The following is a 26,364-nucleotide window of genomic DNA, read 5'->3' on the forward strand; positions in this document are numbered from 1 at the left end:
GGATTAAATACACTATCCCCCCAAAGTTAAAACATAACCATGATGATTGACAGTTTTAAAAAAAAGAGCAATGCACTTTCTCAATACAGACGACAAATGTATATACATGTATGTGTATGTACAGAATAGAAATATTCACTGATAGAAAATGTTCCTCTTGTTAGATACACTGTTCTGAAAAAATACCGATATTGTTTAGAGTTCCTTACAAAGACTGACTATCCTTACATGTATATACATGTATTACACTCATATCTAGACGTATGGCTACGAAGAGAAATTATATTGTAGTCACATGTACCAGAACTCTTTTGATAGGTTGTCCCTTTTTTAGCTAAACTTACAGGGATAAATTTTATATGCAACTATCAGTAGACTCTTTTAAAATAAACCATTAATAGATAATAAACCATATTGATGTTTGACATATTGATAAATAATGTTAGTAATTAAAAACAATTATAGGCTCTTTGTTCCGATAGCGAGGTTCACCTATCAGATGGAATATACCCCATCCCCAGCTAGACAAACTGTATCGATGGAATATGTGCCCCTATTATAGAGTTACTTTTTAATGAATTTTAATAGAATATGTGATACTAGCTAAAAGAATGTTTGTTTCCCTTGCTAAACTTACTGTTCTGATTGATAATTTCCTTTAGCTACAATATGTACGCATTAATATAATATGAAGACTTTGATAGCTCTAATACATTTTGTTATACTTTCATGTTAAATACTGAAATCTGATTGGTTAAGACGCAGTTAATAATATTTTCTATTACCCTCAGCGTTAGCAACGCACTTAGCAACGGGTAACATTAAAAAATGTTACATGCGCGAAAATTATGCGCGTACGGTTCGCTGTAGAATTCACGTTATTCCTATATAAAAGCAGTAAAATTTTCTTAAAAATTAATACTATTAATACTTAAAACTATTTATATAAAGTTTCCCTAGCCACACTTGGTACATGTATACACTTGTTCCGTTCGATAATGTTCCACAAGCTGAACTAATGTTCACAGTGAGTAACTGTCATGAAATAAAGGCATTCCAAATCAGTCTGAAACCTGCCACCTCATAGATGTATTTCTTGTAAGTTGTTAACTCTTCCCTAATATTATTTAATCGTCTGGAAGCATACACCACTGATACAAATTTAATAATATCAATGAAAAAAGATTCAACTTTAGGTCATATTTTGACATTACAATATCTCAGTCTTATTTTTATGAAAAGAGAAAAGAAATTGTACTGTACTTTTCTCTATTTTAAAAAGGCGCTCGACACTGTATATAAGAAATGGAATTTACGGGATTTGTTTTGATATATCATTTAAAACATCTGCACAGATATTTAGTCATTAGTGAAACTGAAACGTGTTATTTTTCTTTTTTCCCCCGAATACAACTTAGGAGTAAAGCAAGGAGAAACCGTTTCCCATTTTTTTCTTTGTGTACATTAACGACTTTTTTAATTCTTAGTAAAACAAACAATTGTTGAAATTCTGTTCCCGAAAAAAATGTAACTATCAAACCCAAATAGTTCAAGTTCAAGTTCAAGTTCATTTATTCGCTCAAAACCATTTCAAACATATGGTACATGAGGACAAAAATAACATTAAAATATACATATAAATTGATCAGAGGTAAACAATTATATTAATGTAAAGGTTATAGAGTTAGGAAAAGTTATACAAAGTGAAACTCATGGAGGACAGACTACCTCGTATATCTTTGTTATGAAAATACACAATTTTCTCAGCAATTTCAGGTTACATGTTGTCATAAGATACGAAAATTTTAACACATTAGGTCTAACTGAAAAATTTTTGTCTATAAACTTGTTCCGGACTTGTGATATTGCATCACATTCTAAAATATAATGAAATTCATCGGCTATACGTTTTGTATTACAGAGAGGACAAAATCTTTCATTTAATGGGATACCCTCCCATCTTCCCAGTTCAACTGGTAGATGGTGATTTGAAGTACGAAATTTACCTAGAATTTTTCTGAATTTCAGGGGTAAAATATCTAAATATTTTTCATATCCAAAATTTGTTTTAAAAATTTTATATATTACTCCTTTTGATGAATTATTTATATCAGCATGCCACTTTTGAATAAATTGATCTTGTAATCTCTGTTTAACTGCCGTTGAAACCCATTTTTGATTAACAATATTTAAAAACTGACTATGCCAGACATTTGATAAACCACATGAGTTAAAAACATGACGAATACAATCAATCCAAGGGTTAGTACTGGTTGTATTTTCAGTCTGATTCAACAAGTACCGGTATAATATATTTGTAATGCTAGTATTAGTACTAGAAATTAATTTACACCAGTATGATACCATTCTAGTAAATACAATTACAGATAAAGGAAAACGACCTGTTTCTCCGTAAACCATATAGTTTGGAGTACTACTTTTTAAACATAAAATGTGCTTTAAAAACTTTAGGTGAACACGTTCAATACTATCAAGTTTTTCAAAACCCCATACTTCGCAACCATACAGCAATACAGGTACAACCATTTTATCAAAGAGTTCTAACTGACATGTAACTGGTAGATTAAATTGTCTAATTTTTCTAATGACACCATACATTGCCTTTTGGGCTTGGTCACATAAATGTTTTTTGGCTTTTAAAAAAGAGCCAGTTCTTGAGAATATAATGCCAAGGTACTTAAATTCTTTAACACTTTCTAAAACTCTATCGTTAAAATAAAAAACTCTTTTACACATTCGTCCTTTGGAAAAAATTAATACTTTTGTTTTATCTATATTAACATTTAATTTCCACTCTTTACAATAACATTCAAACTCATTCAGTGCGTTCTGCAAATCATCGCCAGATTCCGCCAAGATAACAGTATCGTCTGCATAAAGAAGTACAAGTAGTTTTATATATATACATAATTCATTTTCTATTGATGTGGTAAAACTTTGCAGACCAGCAATATTTTTTTCAACAAGATAATTTTCTAAATCATTTATGTACAATGAAAACAAAAATGGTGACAAATTTTCACCTTGGCGGACTCCAACATTACAAGAAAAAAAGTCGGATACCGTGCCATTCATCTTGATGCGTGATTTAATACCTTTATACATATTTGTAATATATTTAAAACATTTACCATTAATACCATAATTTAAGAGCTTGCACCATAAACCATTTCTCCAAACTGTGTCAAACGCCTGTTTGAAATCTATAAAAGCACAGAACAGTTTTTTCTTACATTTCATTAACGTATTGGATAAAAATTGTAAAGTAAGAATGTGGTCTAAAGTAGAAAAACCTTTCCTGAAACCCGCTTGGTTATTATGGATCAGTTCTATCTCTTCTGAATACAATTCTAAACGCTTACTTAAAATGGACGTAAATAATTTACCCAAACAACTTAGTAACGTAATGGGTCGGTAGTTTTCAGGAGAAGTGGGATCACCCTTGTTCTTATAAATAGGTTTAATAATACCAACTAGCCATTCCTCTGGTACCAGCCCACTATCAAATACAGCATTAAAAAACAACTTATAAATTGGTAGGAATGTATTCAAAGTAGAGGCAATATGCTCATTAACAATATTATCATAGCCGGGAGCTTTACCATTTTTGAATTTCTTTACAGCGTCGGTTATTTCCGACTCAATAATTTCGCAGTTTCAAACAATTGTTGAAATTCTGTTCCCGAAAAAAATGTAACTATCAAACCCAAATATAAACCATGGTTTGACTCAGCTTACGGAGAGAGATTAGACAAAGAGCCGCTTAGGAGATATCGCAAATAAAATCTTAAAACGCTTAAGATATGCAAAAATTTAAAAATGGAAATCTGATCAATTGGTATAACAGTTACCTTGTAACAGAAAGCAACGAGATATATATCGAGGAATGTTGTCTTCTATTAAGTCTACTAATGATGGAGTGCCTCAAGGTTATGTACATGTACATGGGCCATTGGTATTTCTTAATCATGTAAACGATATATCAAATAATATCAAATAATATTAACATTTTGCAGGCTTTTTTGTAGATGAGAAAAGTCTTTAAAATGCTGCAATCAATGAACGCAATATGGGATTTAATCTTAATCAGTTCAATTTTTCAAAAACAAAGGTTGTCCAGTTTTATAAAACCCATTATTTAAACCATACATGTGCGTTAAAATTTCAACCATGCAATATGGATTTCGTATCTACCCATAACACACTTTGGTGTTATGTTTTCTGAGGACCTTTCCTGGTAATCTTATATAATTAAATTGTAGAAAATTCTCAAAAGAAATTTGGTTTAACGAAAAAACTTAAAATTCAAACTAAACAGAAAATCAGTTTTATTATTATATACTTAATTTGCAAGGCCTCACTAAGAATATGCATCTGATGTTAAGGGCGGATGTTCTGTGACCGATCCTTAAAAATAAGAAAAAAAAATGCAATTGATTGCAGCAAGAGTTTTTCCTATTTTTGCTTCTAGGGAGGGAATCTCTTTGCTTTGAAACAGTAAGGAAAATGCTATATAGTTCAAGGAAAACATCCAGGCTAAAAGATTGACCGAAACATATCACCCAGTTTTGTAATGGATATTTTTCCAAACAAGGTGTTAATGCAATTAACGATACCACAAGAAATGCATATAATTACTCTATACCAAAATGTCGTTTAGAATGGTATGGAACGCCATAGCTGCCTTTAGGTCAATTTCATATTATATGAATTGGTATTTCAATTATATGCAATAGTAATATCATTATATGCAGTGGTAACATCATTATATGCAGTGGTAACATCATTATATGCAGTGCAAACATCATTATATACTGGGATTTCGCCATTATATTCAGGGGTAAAAGTTTTATATGAAGTGGTAACATCATTACGTTATGTCGTAAGATCATTATGTGCAGTGGTTTATTCATTATATGCTATGAATAAATCTTTATATGATATGATAAACTCATTTCATACAGAGCTAAACTCATAATGAACTATTGTTCAATCGTTATGTTATATGGTACACTCTTCATGTGCAGTTGCAAAATCCTTTTATGCAGTGCAACTTCTTGACATTAGGTGATAAGTTCATTATATGCAGTACTAACACCATGTTATGGTGTATTAAAACCATTATGTATGGTGGTAAAACCTTTATGTATTGTGGTGAAAGCTTTACATGCAATTGTTAATTCTTTTTATGATGTGACAATTTCATAAAGTGTCGTTGTTGAGTCATTATATAATGAGGTCAGTTCTTTACATGATGCAATCATTGCATTATATTAAGTGGTAACTTTTTTATATGCAGTCGTAACTCTTTATGATGAGGTTGTAAATTGGTTCTCGCTGAAAAGTTTTAATGGGGGAAGAGGTCCAGTTTTATTTTTAAAAAGATGCCGCGTTCATTGTGACGATGCACATTTCCTGGTCAACTTGTCGTTTGTTTTGAAGAGAAAGAAAGAGAGAGAGAGAAAGAGAGAGGGAGAGACTAAGAGAGTTTATATGACAGGTCCTTTAACATCGATATCATATTAATCATTGGACCCATTTTGTGTGAAAAATCGAATGTATTATTATAGAGCATGCTTTTAATTTAAAAGTAAAAGAAAGTACAAAAAATCAAGCAATCAAAGTCAAAAGACCTTTGTTTCAATGTACCCGGTAGGTGCTACTCCTCGCTGATCAATGCCTCCAACACAAAAGGGAAAGACATATTTTCATTCATAGACATATATAAAAATTCGTTTTCATTTTTTTAAAATTAATTTGATTTTTAAGAAATAATAAAGAAATTGGTTGGTGTTAACCTTTTTAAATGGTTATTTCATCCACTGTATAAAATTTAACCCCACCGGGCATGTATTTTTGTATTTTAAATCCTACAAAGAAGGTGTTGCAGTTCCTGTGCTATTATCCATAAAGCTGTTGCAGATATCTTCATATCATTTTTATAAAACCATTTTATACGCGGATCCAGAAAAAAAAATTTTCGGGGGGGGGGGGGGATTGCAATATGTATACTGAAGTTTGCCGAAGGAGTGGGGGGGGGGGGGGGGGTTCGAGGCAAATTTTTGGTAATTTCATGGGAATTTAAGAAATTTGAATTTTTCTGGGACATGTGTGCTGATTTTCTTCAACGTTACCGACTTTGTTCACATTTTGATTATAAACATGAATTGTAATCATTTGCTGCTGAACGAGGGGTTTTAAACCAAAGTAACGCATTAATCGATAAATTAATGTATCTTTTTGTAAAATATGTCGTTTTCAAAATATATGTACATATTGTTCGCATCGTTAAAAGCAAGCCGTGCAAAAATTTATGAATCAGCAAAATACGGATAAGTTTGTTCCAAGCGCCACGGTTTATATCGTTGCTATTAAAATTATTTTAAATAACAATCAAGAACAAAGTAACTTAATTTAAACGTTTTTGAATAGACAGAATTAGATTAGTTAATTACATGTAAGCTCCGAGGAATTACAAGTATATTTTAAACACGATAGCAAGTAGAAATCAAATTGTTCTATGTTAATATCAAGATACATAAAATGATCTACCTAACTGTATGTGCGGATCTAGAAGCAGAGGGGGGGGGGGGGTATTAAATTTCTACACAAAGTACAATCATTTTTTGAAATTTGTTTTACTTTTAAAATTTAACGCGTACTCTAATAAAAATTCATTCGATTTATCACACATCGATGTATCAAGAACAGAGAAACTCTCTCTCTCTCTCCCTCTCTCTCTCTCTCTCTCTCTCTCTCTCTCTCTCTCTCTCTCTCTCTCTCTCTCTCTCTCTCTCTCTCTCTCTCTCTCTCTCTCTCTCTCTTCAAAACAAACGACAAGTTGACCAGGAAATGTGCATCGTCACAATGAACGCGGCATCTTTTTAAAAATAAAACTGGACCTCCTCCCCATTAAAACTTTTCAGCGAGAACCAGTTTACAACCTCATCATAAAGAGTTACGACTGCATACAAAGAAGTTACCACTTAATATAATGCAATGATTGCATCATGTAAAGAACTGACCTCATAATATAATGACTCAACATAGCATATTATAAAATTGTCACATCATAGAAAGAATTTACAGTTGCATGTAAAGCTTTCACCACAATACATAAAGGTTTTACCACCATACATAATGGTTTTAATATACCATAACATGATGTTAGTACTGCATATAATGAACTTATCACCTAATGTCAAGAAGTTGCACTGCATAAAAGGATTTTGCAACTGCACATGAAGAGTGTACCATATAACATAACGATTGAACAATAGTTCATTATGAGTTTAGCTAGACCTTAATTTCTGATCTGATCCTTTATATCAAAGTGTAGCAATAATATACATACTTTTAAACTTTCATATTTTCCAACCCTTTCCAGTATGACTATGTCTGTACTGAGTTTACCTCTGACGATTTGTGTTTTTGTTTATTATGTATATTTATTCCTCCTGTACCAAATTATTGGTTTTAATTGATAAATTGAACTTGAAATAAAGTGTTTATACTAAATAAACTGTCTGTAGTCAGCATGATATTTTTTCTCCTCACTACTTTGACTTATCATTAAGTATGACCTAATAATCAATTACGTATTACGTTTTTTCTTTTGATTAGATCATGTCTCCCTAATTACATGTACTTGATACCCCAAACTTAGCTAGGAGGGGTAGGAGGCATATTTAAGATGTATATTTTAAATATTTGAAGTTTCCGGGACGGGGGGGGGGGGGTTAACACCCTCCCCTTCTCGACCCCACCCTCTACTGAATTGTTTCCTTGTATTATGGATATGTACTGTTCTATAGAAGTTGTTTTTTAATTCAGACTTCCCTCGGGATATGCGGTTCACAAGTCCAATACTTAACCATGGAGCTATGATAAGACTAATGTAAAAATGACAATAACAAACGGTCAATCGTTAGTAAAAATTTAACAAACATTAAAATCCCCATCTTGTGACGTAGTGTCTTAAAAAATATGTCTTGATGTAGTGAGGTATCTAAACGCACTATGACAACATGTTTCAATAGACAACCTTTGATTTACAAGTCATGTATAAATAGTTTCTGAAGACAGTTCTAGTTCTTGTCATTGGATTTGGCATTTGTTCTTGGCTGTGTTTTACAAAAGAACTTACGACTTACGACCAAATTAATGAGTGCTAATTAATCACAAACTAATCAATGTTTTATTCTCATGGCTGTAGAGTATTATTATGGCCATCAGAGGAGTTTATGAAAAGAGTTCTGTCTAAGTTCTGTATATATCATTTCTTGAGACTGAAAATATTTAATTATGACTTTGTCGTAAGTTCTTTTGTAAAACGCAGCCCTTGTTCTTATATCGCTTACCTTCGAAACTTAAAGAAAATTGTAATTTTTTACATCGGTTAATGCATAGGTGGTTTAAGAAGAAAAAACCCCGCTATGTGTTAATTGTGATTGTATTGATATGTGCATGCAATCTGTATTGATTGTCGACTGCATTGATTATCACAATGCATGCAGTTAATTAGGGAAATAATCTAGGAGACTACGAAAATCCCTTAACAGTACGCTCAATTCGCACAAAATGATTACTATTTTAAGTTTCTAAAACATGACAAACCACATAGAAAGACAATAAGTGTCAATCAAACGTTTAATTTGTTAAAGGGACGTGATTTCTGATATCAATAAACTTGTTTGTATACAAATATACATATGTAGTCATGTGCAGTTAAACAGTCCTGGGAGTATAGAGTTAAAAACATAACAGAGAAATATAATTTATTAATGATAGGTACTATAGTTGATTCAAATTATCATTATATCGAAGGAAAAACTTGTGCATATTAAGAAAATGCTATTTGAAATGAATGAAAAAGAGTGAACAGTTATATAATGATAAGAACAAACCAAATGGTAACAAATTAAGAACATATGGATTGTATAAAATAGTCTACTGGCACGTGTTTCTAAGCTGATAATGTACGTTGTACTACATCCAAAGTCAGTTAAAGTGCCCCAAAAATTTTCAAAAAACGGCTCAGAACAGATATCGCAAGAAATGTATAAATTTGGATAGAGCAATATCTAAATGACCAGAAAACACATATATGAGCTCTGGAAAATCAGATATTATATTTTTCAGACATATTTAACAAATCAAGTGTAAATTTAGAAGTGAATTACGTAACTTCATGGAATACTATACAAAATGTAAAATAAATTTTTATTGTAGCATTCAAAATAGTGTTTTGAGTAATAATACTTGATGCAGATAGAGTAACTATCCAATTAAAAACCATAGTTCAATGGAAAATTGACTATCAATTCTAAAATAGTCCATTTACCACATAGTATCTGTAAGGTAAAAAGTAAAAAAATGTTGTCTTATAAGAAACTTATTTTATTTATTCTTTTTTAAAACTTACATACTAAATTCAACAGAGAATTATGCATCTGCTTTCATTTGTATACCTTTTACGAAGAGATTTTTAAGTTTTTGTTATGTTGAAACTCAGAGGAAATATTTTTTTTAGACATTTTTTTTTTGGTCTTCTTTGTAACGTAATTCACATTAATTCTTTGAAGTGCAAATCAATACGTTTTTTTATGATTAAACAGCAGTATTTTTACAAATGAAACTATGGGAAATAAAAAAAAATATATTGCAATACCTATGCAAATGATAAAATATATCTCCAAAGTGTTATGATTGTTTCAAATCAGATTATGGCACATTTCACATATCTTGTTAAATATCAGGGAAATTCAAAAGCTGCATGTTCTTAAAGAACATAATAACTACTTACTTACAGATAATAAAGCAATATTTTCTTGTGTCCATATAAATTTGATGGGAATGGGCAATGAATTATATTTCAAAATAAGTCTGTAGAATAAAACAAGCAACGTAACGTAATTCACAAACGAAGTTGTAAGAGTCAATATGGAAATAAAAATAAAAAGTAAATAAAGTTAACTTATTGAAGGGATTTTAATAGTTAATCACACAAACTTTGAACTTTTCTTCATATATTTCAGAAAATTTAAGCATATTTCTAGTCTCTTCCTGCTATACTGGGTCGTTCAAAGAGCAAAGAATATCACTATTTCTCTGTACTAGGAATCCAAGTTTTGTCTGTCTGTTCGGGCATTTAAAGGACTTTTCCCCACCTATCATAAATGTGATATGATATCCCTGGTCTTATTCGATAATTATTTCAACATACAGTGTACTATAAACCATCGTACACGGTGGCAACATGCACGCATCTACTTGATACTTGCGTTCACCTAATCACCAACAATATAATTATATGTTCCAGTGCTTGCTTTCTGTAAAACTGTTGGTAGGGGTGTTACCCTCACTGCCTTGCCAAGGAACAGAGCTCATACAACAAGTTACCCACTCTTTGCAAGCCACATGGTACCAAATTGACGTTTTTGAAACTTGCGTCCCAGAAACATGATCTGCACGGCTATTACAACTCACACCCACCCCCCTCCCCCACCCCGTGAAATAACAGCATAATAACCTCTTTTTTGCGATAGTTTTCTCTAACCTTTGGTCTTTTTTGTTCCCAGGATTTCTTTTAAAGCTTTGCATATTTCATTCTAGTCATTATATTAAATTAAAACAGTAGTTATGTTTGTTCGTGAATTACGTTACACTGTTGTAAATTACGTTACACTCTAATATAGACTTATACCTCATTTAAACACCAAACGAATCAATGTTTCATATTTATGATATCAAAGTTTAACCTTTATTCTTCATTCTCAATATAAAATTCCAATAACATCATTAAAAACCAAAAAGTTTTCTTCAGTCACAAATAAGCATAATCACACTTCTGACGATTGCGTACACAACTGTAGTAGTCAAAATGGTTACCGCATGTAAACTTTCTTTCTACAAGTGCGTGTATGTTAAGCGGTGTCAATGAATAAAGATTCATGGTGATTTTGCCCCCCTTTAGGATTATTTTACAATATAAAGTAAATAGGTCATAACGTAATTCACTGTAACGTAGTTCACAGTCTTGACTTTTAATCAGAATACGAAATAAAACTGTGGCAGTTAGAAGCATTGTGTATGTAGTAACAATGATAGGCATCGGTGTGTACATCAGTCTGGATAGTTGAAGTTTGTAGCATTCAGGAACTGTTTGCAAGATTGCGTAACGTAATTCACAATTTAATGTAAATATGGAAATTTTTCGAAATTTGTTATTATTTTTTCAAAAATGGTATCTTTTGTTAGTGAGTCATAATTTTTTTCATATCTTTGTAACTTTGTGATCAGTTTTATCCATTTAACCTCACGGTAAACGCCTATTACAATTTCATTATTGATGCAAGAAAATCGTAACGTAATTCACAGCATTAAATGGGACACTCAAATTTTGGATTGTATTTTTTTCTTCGGCCAACAGGGAGAAATTTATGGACAAAAAATGTAAAGTCTATCCCCTGATCATTATAATATTCATCACTTTGCTTCCTATATTGGTGCTTTTAGATTATTTTTTTGTACCTAAATACGACCACTCTCGTTTGTGACATTTGGTTTTGATCAAATTTGGCTTATAAATTCTTTATTTTAGTACAGTAAATGGGATTAATACATCGTAATATCTTAATTCATAAGTCAGTCATACCTAGATATTAAATTTAATCCCCTTAACAATTAAAGATGGAGAATTTTGTTTTCAAAAATCGCTTGTGACAACGAAAACTGGTTTTGGGGCACTTTAACTGACTTTGGATGTGTAGAAAGAAGTATACGATCAAACTTTTGCAATGGTTCATTACCTTTAGAGATAGAAAACGGCAGATATACAAAGCCAGTAACTCCATTAGATCTTAGAACATGTAAATATTGTGCAGATAATATTTTAGAGGATGAATTTACTTTTTTTTTAATACATTGTGAGTTTTATAATGATTTGTGCTTTGATATTTATGCACAGTTCAAAACATTGAGGTAAACTTTAGAGATTTTAATGAATATGATAAGTTATACTTTTAATGATTGAATAAATCAAATGTAGAAGATGAATAAATATATTTTGGCCAAAACATTTTTATCAATCATTTACAGTATTTGCACATAACAAATAAAGATCCTATCAATGTCAAATTATGTTTTGTCTCACTAAGATTCGGTTTTGTTCTTTGTACCTAACTTCCCTTTCTTTGACCTTCAGATCATGTCATCCAGAGAAGCCACCCTCCCTCCCTACACCATGTCTTCCATGGTCATCTACGCCATCCAGTGCTCTCCGCAGAAAGCCTTGACCTTGTCAGAGATCTGCATGTCCCTAGAGGCCATGTTTCACGTCTATGGCGGCAACGACCAAGCTTGGTACAACAAGGTCCGTAACGTCCTCTCCAAGAACAACCACTTCGTCAAGATGAGGCATCCCAACAACAGCCGCAAGTGCTTGTGGACCGTCGACCTGTCCCTGGTTCCCCTCAGTTCGTTCCGGAAGCAGACGACACGTAAAGAAAGTCACAGCACCTGGCCTAACCTTCTTCATCATTACCTTGGAGTTCCGGAAATCGAGCTTCGCAGCGTCGTGTCATCGAGTGTAACTTCCGGAAGTGAATCCCCGAGTGTTGCGTCATCTCAGCTCAGCTTCGGCATTGACCGTATCCTCAGCATGTCTCCTAGGACGACGAGGACCCCGAAGACTCACACAGCAGACGATTCGGTTTTTCATGAAGATACCTGTTCCGGATGTGACTCATTTTGCAGTGTGTTCGATTCCACATACGACGACAGTGATTCAGTTCATAGCATTTGTTATTCCTCCATGGAAAGATTCCGAGGTTGTTCCGATGTGTCATCCTCCAAAGATATCCAAGAGTTTGGTCATTCCACCCGCATCTTCTCGGATTCTAGTTTTGTTTCCCTAGACGCTCCTTGTTCACCCATTGAGCCAGAGCTATCACAGGAAGACATTTTCGCGGGTGTTGAAGAACTCCAGTCCCTTTTGGAACCCGACGACGTCATCGACTTTGCCCCTTCAGACGATTCCGTCAACATTTCACCGGCCGACAGTTACAGTCTTTCGGCCCTTGATACTATCGCCGACTTTGTCATCTCTACACAATGCCCGGGAGATTTCTTCATGGAGTTTGAGCCTTACCTGCGGGACCTCAGTGACTGATGTGTGTGCTATACTTGTTGTATGACAATAGACATACCTCACTGGACTGGTATTTGATTTATCGTTTTGTTATGCATTTTTTTTGTATATATTCATTTCATGGCAATGAAATTATTTATAATTTATTCTTTTTTTGATTTTTTTTTCATATTTTTACAATTCTGATACACCCATTATGCCGACGTAAAATGATGTAAACGAATACCATACAATATAAGTAGCAAATCGGAATTTTACAAGAAAGAGGAAGAGTATTTTGTCATGTGCTACCTGTGAGTGGGCGGGGCCATAACGCCATTATTAGATATGCATCACTGATGAACTTGAATCTAATAACTTGTAAAAATACAGTAAAATGTAAAATGTACTTGCAACGATCGCTAAATCTTAATTTTCCGGAATTGTTGACATTTTGACCTAGTGAGTTGATAACAATATAAATAGAATGTTTCCTGGGTCAAAGAAGTTGTAAACACATTATCTTGACGTAAAATGATGTAAACGAATACCATACAATATAAGTAGCAAATCGGAATTTTACAAGACAGAGGAAGAGTATTTTGTCATGTGCTACCTGTGAGTGGGCGGGGCCATAACGCCATTATTAGATATGCATCACTGATGAACTTGAATCTAATAACTTGTAAAAATACAGTAAAATGTAAAATGTACTTGCAACGATCGCTAAATCTTAATTTTCCGGAATTGTTGACATTTTGACCTAGTGAGTTGATAACAATATAAATAGAATGTTTAGTGTTTTATTGGTCCTGGGTCAAAGAAGTTGTAAACACAAGGATTTGGGAACAAACCAGATGATTGTATTGGGTGATATAAACTACTGTACGATCATGACTTGTTCAGATCCTCTTAAGGAACACACACCACATTCAGGTATGTATGTTCGGTCAAAAGTTGTCCTAAATACATGTATAACATCAGTGTAATAATGCGATTCTAAAATGACATAAAATTCAATTGAGTTATATATTTTTAAAGCTATATTTTAAGAGTTACGCAAGTATTATTGTCTGGTACAAATCCAGAATTTAAAATGCAAGTATGATAATGTTATGTTTGATATAAACTTTAAACTAGAAATTGTTGCTGCAAACGTCAAACGTGAATATGTTTAGGTCACATGCAAAGATTTCTCGATATTTTACGAATTTCCCAATTCTTTACAAAAACTAAACCCAATAAGGCGACACAATTTAGAAGATATACTATTTTATTTGTTTATTTGTAAAAAAATTTATATGCATTTTAAATCATCAAAATCAATTATGAAAATTTATAAAAAAAATGAAATTTGATGTCAGTGGAAAAATTTCAGATTGAGACATACTGTACACAGGGATATATTTGCCCCTGTTTTATTTTCACCCTTTTGCCCTTGTCGGCGGGCGAATTTAAAGGGGCATGGTCACGATTTTTGTCAAATTCTATTTCTATCATTTATTATTTACAATGCTTTAGAAATGCATTTCGAATGATTAAAAATGTCAACAAACGGTTTGTTTACAAAGCAAAGAATTTCAAGCTCTGTAACTCGCTTAAAACTCAACAAATGACACTCAAATTTCGGTTGCATATCAAAAATGCCTTTCTGAAGCATTGTAATATTAAAATCGGAAAAATAATTGTTGACCAAAATCGTGACCATGTCCTTTTAAGACTGAACGAATTCCACTATCTTAAACAAAACATTGCCTGCGCGAAATGGAAACGTTTGTTGCAAAAGAAGAAGGGCAAAAATTACAGGGGGCGAAAATAACCCTGTATAGAGTAAATATAAAATATTTTTAATCAAAGTTTCCCTCATTAATGGAAGTTGTCTTGGGCATTAACAGTCTTCGTTGATTCAAAAGCGTCAATTACTTTATGTGTATTCAACTAAAACAGCTCACAAAATTCTTTCGAAGCTTCGTTTCATTTGTTTCATCTTAGGATGAGTTGGGTTGGGTATCTGGGCCTGCTGTCCGTTTTGGCTCTGACTGCTGTGTATTCAGCATCCGTATCCGGCAGAGCAACTAAAGCCAAGCGTGAGTTGTTGATCTGTGCCTTCAACATCAAGACATTTGGCAAGGCAAAAATGTCGGACGCTGAGATAGCGGAGTACATCAAGCAGGTATATCTAGGGAAAAAAATTCCTCAAAAAAGCAACATAAAACACGTAAAAACACTGACACACACATAAACTTAAACACATTAATTTATAATGCACACACACTCGTGCACAAAAAATTAACATTCATGTACAATTGTCTTTATTTCTCCTTTAAGAACCATTGATCAACTAATGGAAGTATTAATTGAAAGGTTTATATATGATTTAAAAAAACCGGTTCATAATGATATTAAAAATGGATATCAAAACTAAATATAACATTGTTTAAAGCTATATTATTTCAAAATTATTTTAAAGTCTATAAATGTTATCTTTAATTTGTTATCCATTTTTTCGCTGCACATTTGCTTTTTATTTTCAAAAACAGATTGTTTTGCGATATGACGTCATTTTGATTCAAGAGATCCGTGACATCAGCGGAGAGGCAATCCAGCAGCTATGGACCATGGTCAACGCGTGAGTCGCTACTGTATAAGATTATCACTGTTTATCAATGCGTTTGTCGGTTCTATATATCGAATATCACCTTTGGTCAACATGCAACTCGTTACTTTTCCAAGTATAACGACTGGTCAACACGTTAGTTTTTTTTAAATATCGAGTCAACGTTAGTTTATATATATATATATATATATATATATATATATATATATATATATATATATCTCGACTTGCACATGTCAATGCGTGGGTCATTACTTTATAACGAGTAACCACTGGTCAATGTGCGAATCGTTATTAGATAACAGCATCATCACTGCTGAACGCGTCATCAGGTCTTTACTGTATCAAGAACCACCATTTGTCAACGCGCGAGCAATTTCCATCCATCGAGTACTTCAAACATCAGTCAGTTGTACTTTCTAGTTTCACAATCGGTCAACGCGTTTATGACTGTTTATGGTGGCCTAATTCAAAGGGAGTTATACAATTAGCCACCAATTTAGTTCTGATAATGAATAAAAGAATAAACGTTTATCAAAGAGTACCCAATTTGTCGTCAATAAGCCAATCGGAGTATAAAAGAAACCAAAACGGTTATGGAGAACCTCACTGTAGAGATGAAAAATGGCTTACAAAAATGAAACGATTGGTCGCAAGTTTTAACCTAATAAAGGTAGATTTCAATTACTTACACATATTATGACTGTATTGATGCATTTCATACACCTGTGTACAGCACCCGACCATACGGAATGACGATCAGTGAACGACTCGGGCGCTCATCATACAAAGAACAGTACGCCTACTTCTACAGGTAAATGTGAACACTAATGTAAGAGGATTGGGTGGGCATGGCCATCTTAGACTGAATAAATCTCCTGGAGATGAAGAGGTCTTTATACACGTAAATGCATTGGAAACTACATGTACATGTATTTGACTTTTATAGTTAAAATATTCCGAATTGTCCTTTACTTAATAATTATTATAATTTACATGCAGATAAAAAAATCAAACCTAAAATCTGAGGGTATATTAAGAGCCATTCTCTTTAAGCATTTTAACACTTGTATAGGTGGTTCGTAGCTGCAGATCTGTAGCTCTCTGGTTGAAAAAATTCGGATAGACAAACCAGAGAGCTACAGTTCCAAGCGTTGTAAAAACCTCCGATTTACGCCGCCGTTTTTGTGTCGCTCGCTTCGGGAATTAAATCCGACTTAAAAAGCATTCAACCGCCTAAAAAATTGGATTTATTAATTAAACATATAGTTTACCCTAACTCTGCTAACCTTGTTTTCCTTTCAATGGTTCACAACGGCCATCCTTCGCCTTGGAATGTCATCGTTTTAAAAAAACTCGCCTTATGACAACCATGTTTACCTAGTAGCGAGATCTCGGGTGCGTCGATTTACCCAAATGGACCCAAATGGACCCAAATTCAAGCGGAAAACAATTATAATAAAATCCTCATAATTTAGGGAAATTTGGAAAAATAAAAGCCGAAGGTCCAAAACAATAATTAAAATTATTTCAGTATATCTTTAAAAATTGTTTTTGAAAAATAAAGATGAGCATTTTATCTCGATTTGTAAAAGTATATAATGTATGTAATTATATTCAAATAATATAAATACATATATGATATATTATATAGAAATAAAACAACTTTTTAAAAATAATTTTAATTATTGTTATGGACCTTTGGCTTTTATTTTTCCAAATTTCCCTAAATTATTAGGATTTTATTATAATTGTTTTCCGCTTGAATTTGGGTCCATTTGGGTCCATTTGGGTAAATCGACGCACCCGAGATCTCGCTACTAGGTAAACATGGTTGTCATAAGGCGAGTTTTTTAAAACGATGACATTCCAAGGCGAAGGATGGCCGTTGTGAACCATTGAAAGGAAAACAAAGTTAGCAGAGTTAGGGTAAACTATATGTTTAATTAATAAATCCAATTTTTTAGGCGGTTGAATGCTTTTAAAGTCGGATATAATTCCCGAAGCGAGCGACACAAAAACGGCGGCGTAAATCGGAGGTTTTTACAACGCTTGGAACTGTAGCTCTCTGGTTTGTCTATCCGAATTTTTTCAACCAGAGAGCTACAGATCTGCAGCTAAGGTGGTTCGGCAATCATAGTCACCGATTTTCCTCAAATTTTCATATGATGCATATTATCATATACCTATCATAAAAACACCAAAAGTTGGTTGCTAGGCAACTCCGTTACCATGGATACACATACCCATCATTCTTAGCAAAAAATGGTCTTGATTTTTACTGAAGAACACACTTTTCCAGCGTAAATTTTTATTTCAATTAGATTAGTTTGTGATAAATCTTCATCAAACTCTCAAAGCATCACATCTTAACTATTGAATAATACATTAATCAAATTAAATTATTTATTTTTCTTTATTGTACCAGGGGCTTAAAAGTACTTGGTTAACAACTTTGTAAAAAACCTAGAAATGAGGCATTTTTGGTGATGCCCTGTAAATTCTTGCGGACTGGTTGATGCAAACCGACACCAATCCTGAATTGACTGGGTCTTCTGTTATCAGAAACAATCAAAACATGATGGGGAAGTAACCTCAAAATTGTTGTTTCCATGGAAACAAAAGTGTACATTTTACAACTTTCAAACTTCATAAAACCCGTACTACGGTTCATAAATATGTGTAAATTATTTCCTTTTGAGAAAAAAAATGTGAATATGCAAATATGCAATACATTGAGGGTGTTTGTAATATTGGTTTACAAATTATCGAATCTAGGTAAGATATATAAACAATCGTTACCATGGAAACATGATAAACAATTTCTTTCAATTCTATGTATAATAGACAGTTTATGTCTTTGTATCTCATTTCATTATGTAACGATTATCAAATTTTGATGAAAAAAGGAGAGCATATTTTATCAAACTTATGTTTCTAGCTCATCTGAGCTAAAAGCTTTTTGGAGGCCATCCGTCTCTGTCTGTCCGTCCATCTGAAAACTTTCCACATTTTAGCTTTTTCTCCAGAACCACTAAGCTAATTCTAATCAAACTTAGCACAAATCATCCAGAAGTTTAAGGGGGTTCAAATTTGTTAGAATAAGGGCAACACCCTCTTTCAGGGGGAAGTGATAAAGGACTAAACATCTACTATGATCTTAACATTTGACCTTTAAATTGGTTCAAGGTCACTGCACACTTTTTACATAAAAAGTTCTGTTTATGAAAAGTAAGAGCAAGACGGAGCTTAAAGAAGGGTGTAAATGCTTAGAATTGTTTTTAAAGTAATTTGATATGACCTTCATTAGATGGACAGATGTTTGGATGGATGAATGTACAGACAAACAGATCACTATACGTCACATTCAGAGCACGACCCTTATTTATAATTATTAAAAAATTGTTGGCATTCTTTTAAAAATCTTCTCAAAAATCATTTGGCCAAAAAAGCTTAAACTTGTGTGGAAGCATCCTTGGGTAGCGTAGACTCAAGTCTGTTCAAATTATGATTCCTAGGAGTAGGGTGAGCCCACAATCAGAGGGGGTGAATTTTTACATAGAAATAAAAAGAAAAAAATCAAAATGTTCTTCTCAAAGAAAGAAAAATTTGACGTTTAAAATGAGAATATGCGCAGAAAATTTTAAAGATCTTTTCTAAACAAAAATTACTTTACTAACTTGTCAAGATACAGTGTTCTGATTTCATCAGAGTTTTGGCTACAGTTGATGAGGTGAGCCATGAGGCCTTCAGGCCTCTTGTTTGCATAAGTGATTGCTTTGGTAAAATTTTATTATATTGTAAGAAAGATCATAATGCCACATATACATGTATTCATTTAGTGCGAAAATTTTCATTCAAATAATTTAATGATTAAGGTATCATCATGGTAATTATTACTCATACCAGTTATAAATAGTATTCTAATATAAATTATCATGACATCCTTTGCCATCTTCTTTTTCAATCCCTCAAGTGATTGTTGCAGCACTAATACAATCATACATCTGTATTTTATTTATAATTATAACTTTAATGAATTAAAAAAAATGCATAAAGATGAGAATGCTGAAATTAATAAAAATTTTAAAATCAAGTGTACATATATGTAAAAATATAATCATGCAAATGTACTTGTAGGAAATGATCCATGTGTTGATTAAGTATAATTATACTATGTTTATGAATGCTTGCATTTTTCTTAGCTGCAAAATAAGAATAAAAGTACTTCTAATTATAAATATGCTGGTCAGAATCCCAATTGTTGTAGTTTCCATTTCTCCATTGCTTAAAATCCCAATTCACTCACTCAAACAACTTGAATTTTTAATTCATGGATGAACCCAAATGCTCATAACCATGCAGTTTGAAGAAAAGTTTAAAGAATTCTTTAAAATTTATCTGGAAACTGTTACTCGGCATACAAGGTTATTTTTCAGTTACCAGCTAATGGCAGATATACACTTTTAATACCAAATAAGTCCTTGTAATAGAACTGTATTTGAAATACTCTATTCCCCTTCGATCAAAGTATTTGCATGGCTGCTTATTTCATTCCATATTTCCTGTTTAACTGTAATCAAGGATCAAGAAATTTCAAATTATCTTCTTTAAAACTTCACAATCTATATTATACAAGTACCCGATATGATGTTATAACTATTAATTTACATGCATTATTTACAAAAATACAATTCCTGCAATTTACCAATGCAGAGAATTTTTAAACATGTTCATCCAAATAGCAAGTTTGTAATTAAAGTTATGTTTACATTCTTAATGCATAATATTTCATTCCTTTCATTGTTTCATACCAATTAACAGTTTTGGCTGAATCAGAATGGCTCATTTTTATAGAACTCAGCATAGGAGTTATGCATGAAATATATAATTTCTCAGCAGAAAAAAATATTACTTTCATCAAATAAGGTATAAATTCATTACTTATCCCAAATGTCATAAAATGTGATGCTGATTTCAAAAGTTTATAATAATTATAAATTTTAAGGTATGTGAATTAACTTCAATAGATAATAAAAGTAAATTAAGGTAACTCCTATCATAATACAATGGACCCCACAATACATTTTTATAAACATGATTTTTAAGTGTTTTTCTGGGTAGGCCGGATTCAGATTCATTTTTTAGTTCTCTTTTGTAATTCTAAATACTACAGGGGAAGTGACCCTGACTCCCGACACCCCTATAGATCAGTGTGTGTAATGGCAAATTATTTATACTCAAATTTTTGAAGAAATAAAAAGTTAAAAGATCTGCAAATCTGATATTTACAGTCCTATTCCTATATCCCAATGACAATTACTGGCATAAAGACCAGTAAACACAAGCCAATTTAAAACAATACCTTTCAATACATTATACCTACATGCATTTTTATTAATTGATGTGAGTATGCTTGGAAAAATAATCCCCTCAAACAGTATAACATTTGGTAACATTTTTCAACTTTCTTAACAGCTAGCAGGAAACTTAGAAGAAAGTAACAAAATTCTCTACTCCAAAAATTTAGAAACTACATGTACCTCTGACTGTTGATTGTATCCCCTACATATACATGACATGTATAAATGCATTCTACATAAATGTACATGCAACAAACAGTTGTAATACATGTATTTTAAAATGAATACATGTACATATAAGCATATGTGAAAAGTGTTTGGTTTTAACAATCAATTTTCTAACTTTCAAATGATACATATGTGATTTTGTGTGTATTTTCGAAGCTTTTATGGTGAGGGAGGGGATATTTTTCATATTGATAATAGAATACCAGAATATGTATGATAAAAGCTATATCTTTGCACACATTTTTTTTTTGCTTACAGATTTAATTAGTTTGGTTTTCTTGTGTGTATTGATTTTCTTGTTTGTTTTCATGCAGGATTGAAGGTACTAAAGGGGAAACAACTCATATATTTTAGATTGAAAGAAACATTAATAACACATGAATGTAAAATAAGTTCTAGTGGTATTGTAATTAATATAACTGGTATTTTTGATTTGTAATTTATGTTTTTTCTCAGTACCGGGTAATTCATATGAATAACATACCTGAAGAAACAAAGATCCATTAAATCCAACTGCACTACATTTACATGATAAGGCATTGGATGGGATTTCAGAAATACTAAAAGAGGTTCATGTTAGATGTGTAGTACAATATCTATGGGTCTTAACAAAAATAAGGATAAAATCTTCAAGATTTTGGGAAAAAACCACTTTGTTGACATGCTGTTTCAATGATTCTCTTTTTGAACTCTCAGCACAAAAGAGTTCTAAATTGCAAAGGGAGATAATTCATTTTCCAAAAATGTAATCATTTTGGAACTTATTATTTCACAACAATTAATAAGGATAGCTTCCCCATCATGTTTTTACATTTTTAGATAGATGAAGGATTGATGATTTTAATTCTATGCTTGTTAAACATTGAGCTTGCCGCATTTTTTTTATAACACTGCAGTAAAAATGGCCTATTTCGATAAAAAATGAAGTTAGGGTCGAGTTTCCATGGAAACTGGTCAGTATATAGACAATTTGGCATGTGCATTTTAGATAGTTTAATAAGGTCTACATTCTGGAAACTTTTCGACAAAAACCGTTTCTATGTGTGCCGAAAAAGTTTAAATGCTTACAGAGAATGGCTCTTAAACTGAAAGCCAAGGGTAATTTGTGGACTATACCGCCATCTTTACAACTCTTCAAAATATATCATTCACACAGTTGAAAATAAAATCTTTACCTTGATTTTTAAAAGGGAAACAAGAACTAGCTAATCAATATATGCAACCTCTTGTCATGGTCTCTAGAATTAAAACAGAGCGATCTCCCTGTATAGGTTGTCGAGCCTACAGTTGGTGGGGACCCACCAGTATGACGACGGCCCGGATGATTACACGGATATCTTTGAGAGGGAGCCGTACAGCGTGCTGCTGCAACCAATAGGCGGATCAATCGGTAACCCTCCATGGAGTGGCGTCATGTAGAGATCTATATAGGCCTTCATTTTAATGATGCCAGATGTTATGGCCGTGTTAACACTTCATTGTTGTGGCTGACTTGATAAATTCAGTGTTATGATTTTGTTCGCATCGTAACATTCTTTTTCTCTGGTACAGTAACAATTTCATGTGGGTTTTTGTTGGTTTTATGATAGTAAACGTAAGGAATAATTCATAGTGCCAAATGAAGGTTCATGAGGTTTTAAAAGACTTATTTAAAGTTTATTATGAAATGTCATATATCCATGTATTAATTAGGTGACGCCTTCGCTCTGACGGGCATCCACGCCAAACCCGATGACGCCGTGGCAGAAATAGGTCACCTCGAGACCGTGTACTATGATGTCTACAACCACTGGAGAATCCCGGTAATGTCGGCGAACGAAAAAAAAGGCAAACAAATTCGTTGAACTCATTTTTTGAATTGTCATATGCAGGCACGAAAGAACAGGGGGGGGGGTGCTATCAATTTTATTAAATGAATTGCTTTTCTATATACCATACAAGTTAATGTGACTTCATTCCACATAGAATATAATAGTGCTGGGTGACTTCAATGCCGACTGCTCCTACGCCTCGGAGGCCGAACTGTCCACCAAGGCTTTCTATACAAACCCGATGTATCAGTGGCTCATTGATAGCAATGCCGACACCACCACATCTACAACAGACTGCGCCTACGACAGGTCTCTGTCTGTCTGTCTGTCTCTATCTCTCTGTCTCTCTCTGTGTTTTGTGTAACCGATTTCTTGAATGTACATGCAAACTTAAACTATATCTTCTTCAAACTTAAAATATGTCTGCTATGATATTCTATTACAAGTAATGGTTGAAGAAGAAAAAGAAGCCAAAGGGCCACATCACTCACCTGCACTCAATAGCCACAACTGATAAGATCAGCATTACATTAATAAATTTCTAAACCATATAGAGCAGTAGATCTTGCTTACAAAGTAAATGATATCGTTAGAGCTTTATCCCTTTTGTATTTTCACTATTAAAGAGAATAATGGTTTTCAAAATGAAGATTTAAAGACCTTTACTCCTATACGAAAATTCAACCAATGTGGCCCACCCTACTCACCAGGGATAATGATTTGAAAAATACACGGAGATGCTTCAATACAAGCTACATGTTTTATGATCAATTATGTATAGTTTTGAAGAAGTTTAATTCTTTTTTTAAATTCTAGCAAATTTACAATGTTCCTTATTATTTCCCCTTTAAAGAGGGCCCGGGGTAGTCTTTTATTCAGAAAACTTGAATCCTCTTCAATTAAGAAAGCTTTGTACTAAGTTTAGTTGAACGCGACCCCATAGTTCTGGAACAGAAATCGATAATGTAAGAAGTTAATTATAGAGTCAGATGGACGCCGGCAAAAAGGGATCAGAATAGCCCACAAATAGTTAACGAAGAAATTCCACACACTTTCTCATTAAATAGTTATACACCAGGTGCCTTTCTTTGGAGTCTCATACTGTAACTACATTTGAAACTTTTAAAATACATTTAATAAAAACACAGCTATATTTTTAGAAGCTATGGGATGGGATTTAGAAATGAAAATATAAATTTCAATCAAATTTACCAAATCTTCCATTATGTAAACATTGCATTTCTACGACCTACACAAGTAAATCGAAGTCAATGGTTTCTTTTTCTTATGTATCAAAGGATTGTGGTGACCGGAAATAGAATGGTGACGTCAGTGATTCCTGGGACAGCAGAAGTTTATCGCTTTGATCAAGTCTTCAGCCTGAGCTATGACCGGGTAAGGGCCTTGCCTCTATAACTACCAAGAACTCGCTAACGTGCTCGAGGGGAGCTGGTATCTTACTGACTCCCTCAATGGCATACTTTAATTGTATAATGTTGCAGGTGAAACGTATCATTTATAAAATTCAATGATATTATAAGATTCAATAATGTTTAATAAGCAGTTATTATCTGGTTGACAGGCGTACGATCTCAGCGACCATTACCCCGTGGAGGTGACCTTGAGTTGGTGAGGTCAGCATAAATGTAAATCAACAACGCACTTATAATGTAGCGACATTAAAGCATTGGTGTCCTTGAACTCTGTAGTTGTTATTGTCCTATGATTAAAAGTAGACACTTAGCATTGAGTTTACCTCCCACCACAATACCTTCCATGACAATAAATACTTGAATCTTTGCGGTCAAACATTGATATTCTCGTTTGAACTAGGCATAATATAACAACAGAATATAGTAAGTTACATTTTACACGTGATTGATGTAGTTCAATAGAATTCAAACCACGTGACTCTGTTATGTATATATATATATTCCCTTTGTCTACGCATATATATATATAATATAATATAATATTCTAATAGAATAACACTATATACTCAATACAACACTTACAGTAACATAAAAATATCAGATTTTTATGACCCGAAATAGAAGATTTGGGGGTGTAATGTTAGTCACGTTATTCATTCCGTTACCAACCATAACTTTGCATAATACATATGAAGGAGATAAGTTTACATAACTGTATATTTGGTGAATAGAGGCATTGAAAAAAAATATTATTTTCAACGATGATTTATTTCTTCAAACTACAATATTTTCCACGATGATATATTTCTTCAATTTTGATGAGAAAAGCTTAACATGTTCTCATAGAATTTGCATAAAATGTACAAGTCTCTAGCTTAGTTTTTATGGAGATGCGTAGACAAAGGGAATTCTTAGATATGATTGAATGCAAATAGACATTCACATAAGACATAATCATTCCATGGAGACATGGACCAATGGCCACTAAATTATAGGTGATAACAAAGAAGAAGAATAAATAGAGCAAATCTTGCTGCAAAGCAAAGAGTGGGTCTTCTGTTGGTGTTGAAAGTTCCAGTTGGAAAAACAAAATTTTAAAATCAATGTCTAACAGGTATTTAAAAAAACAAAAACAAAAACCCGCTCAATTCTTGTAACAACTCAACAAATACGAAAAGCATCAGGTACGATTTAGGGAATAAATTGATAAAAACATGCTCGCCCACACAAACAGGTCCAAATGGTACAAGTACTTTTTCCAATAATTTCGATCCATTTTAGGGATGCGTAACTTTTACGATGCACTTTAAACTATTTTATGAACCACTGCTGCAACGTAAAATATAGCACAATTACATTTCATGATTGTCCGCCAATTTCGAGGAATGTGCATTTTTATTGCACCTAAACTAGTTTGAAACGCAAGGCTAATAAAATATAAAACAGAATGACTGAACATTATGGTAAATAATGACGACGTGGGTTATTTTAAAGGACAAGACAATAAATGTCTTTTTATCAATACAATGTCTAATGATTTTTTCCCCCAAAAATTAAGTTCAGTGTATAATTATAAAAACTCACTCATGTCTATAAATATGCAATTTTTATTGAACCTTACAGATTAAAAAGAACTTTAAAACACCAGAATAAATGCAGAACGAACGAAAAGGGACTGTGCACGTCATTAAAACAACTTAATAGGAAGTAAACAGAATAATTCCAATCACCGAACAATATTATAATTTGCATAACAAAAATG

The 26,364-nt window shown here is 32.8% G+C and overlaps 2 protein-coding genes across 2 annotated transcripts; both read left to right on the forward strand.

Moving 5' to 3' along the window:
- Positions 1-12,229: 12,229 nt before the first annotated feature.
- LOC128158532 (forkhead box protein I1c-like) lies at positions 12,230-13,192 on the forward strand. Its single transcript, XM_052821408.1, has one exon. The coding sequence runs from the start codon at positions 12,230-12,232 to the stop codon at positions 13,190-13,192; it is 963 nt and encodes a 320-aa protein (XP_052677368.1).
- Positions 13,193-13,962: 770 nt separating this feature from the next.
- Positions 13,963-24,870, forward strand: LOC128161599 (deoxyribonuclease-1-like). The gene is made up of 9 exons (XM_052824913.1): positions 13,963-14,086; positions 15,143-15,323; positions 15,691-15,779; positions 16,504-16,581; positions 22,630-22,748; positions 23,051-23,160; positions 23,324-23,478; positions 24,468-24,564; positions 24,752-24,870. The coding sequence occupies exons 2-9, from the start codon at positions 15,144-15,146 to the stop codon at positions 24,800-24,802; spliced, it is 879 nt and encodes a 292-aa protein (XP_052680873.1). The 5' UTR covers positions 13,963-14,086; position 15,143; the 3' UTR covers positions 24,803-24,870.
- Positions 24,871-26,364: the final 1,494 nt, after the last annotated feature.

The sequence above is a fragment of the Crassostrea angulata genome, chromosome 8 (assembly GCF_025612915.1).
Source record: "Crassostrea angulata isolate pt1a10 chromosome 8, ASM2561291v2, whole genome shotgun sequence".
NCBI classification, from domain to species: Eukaryota; Metazoa; Mollusca; class Bivalvia; order Ostreida; family Ostreidae; genus Magallana; species Magallana angulata.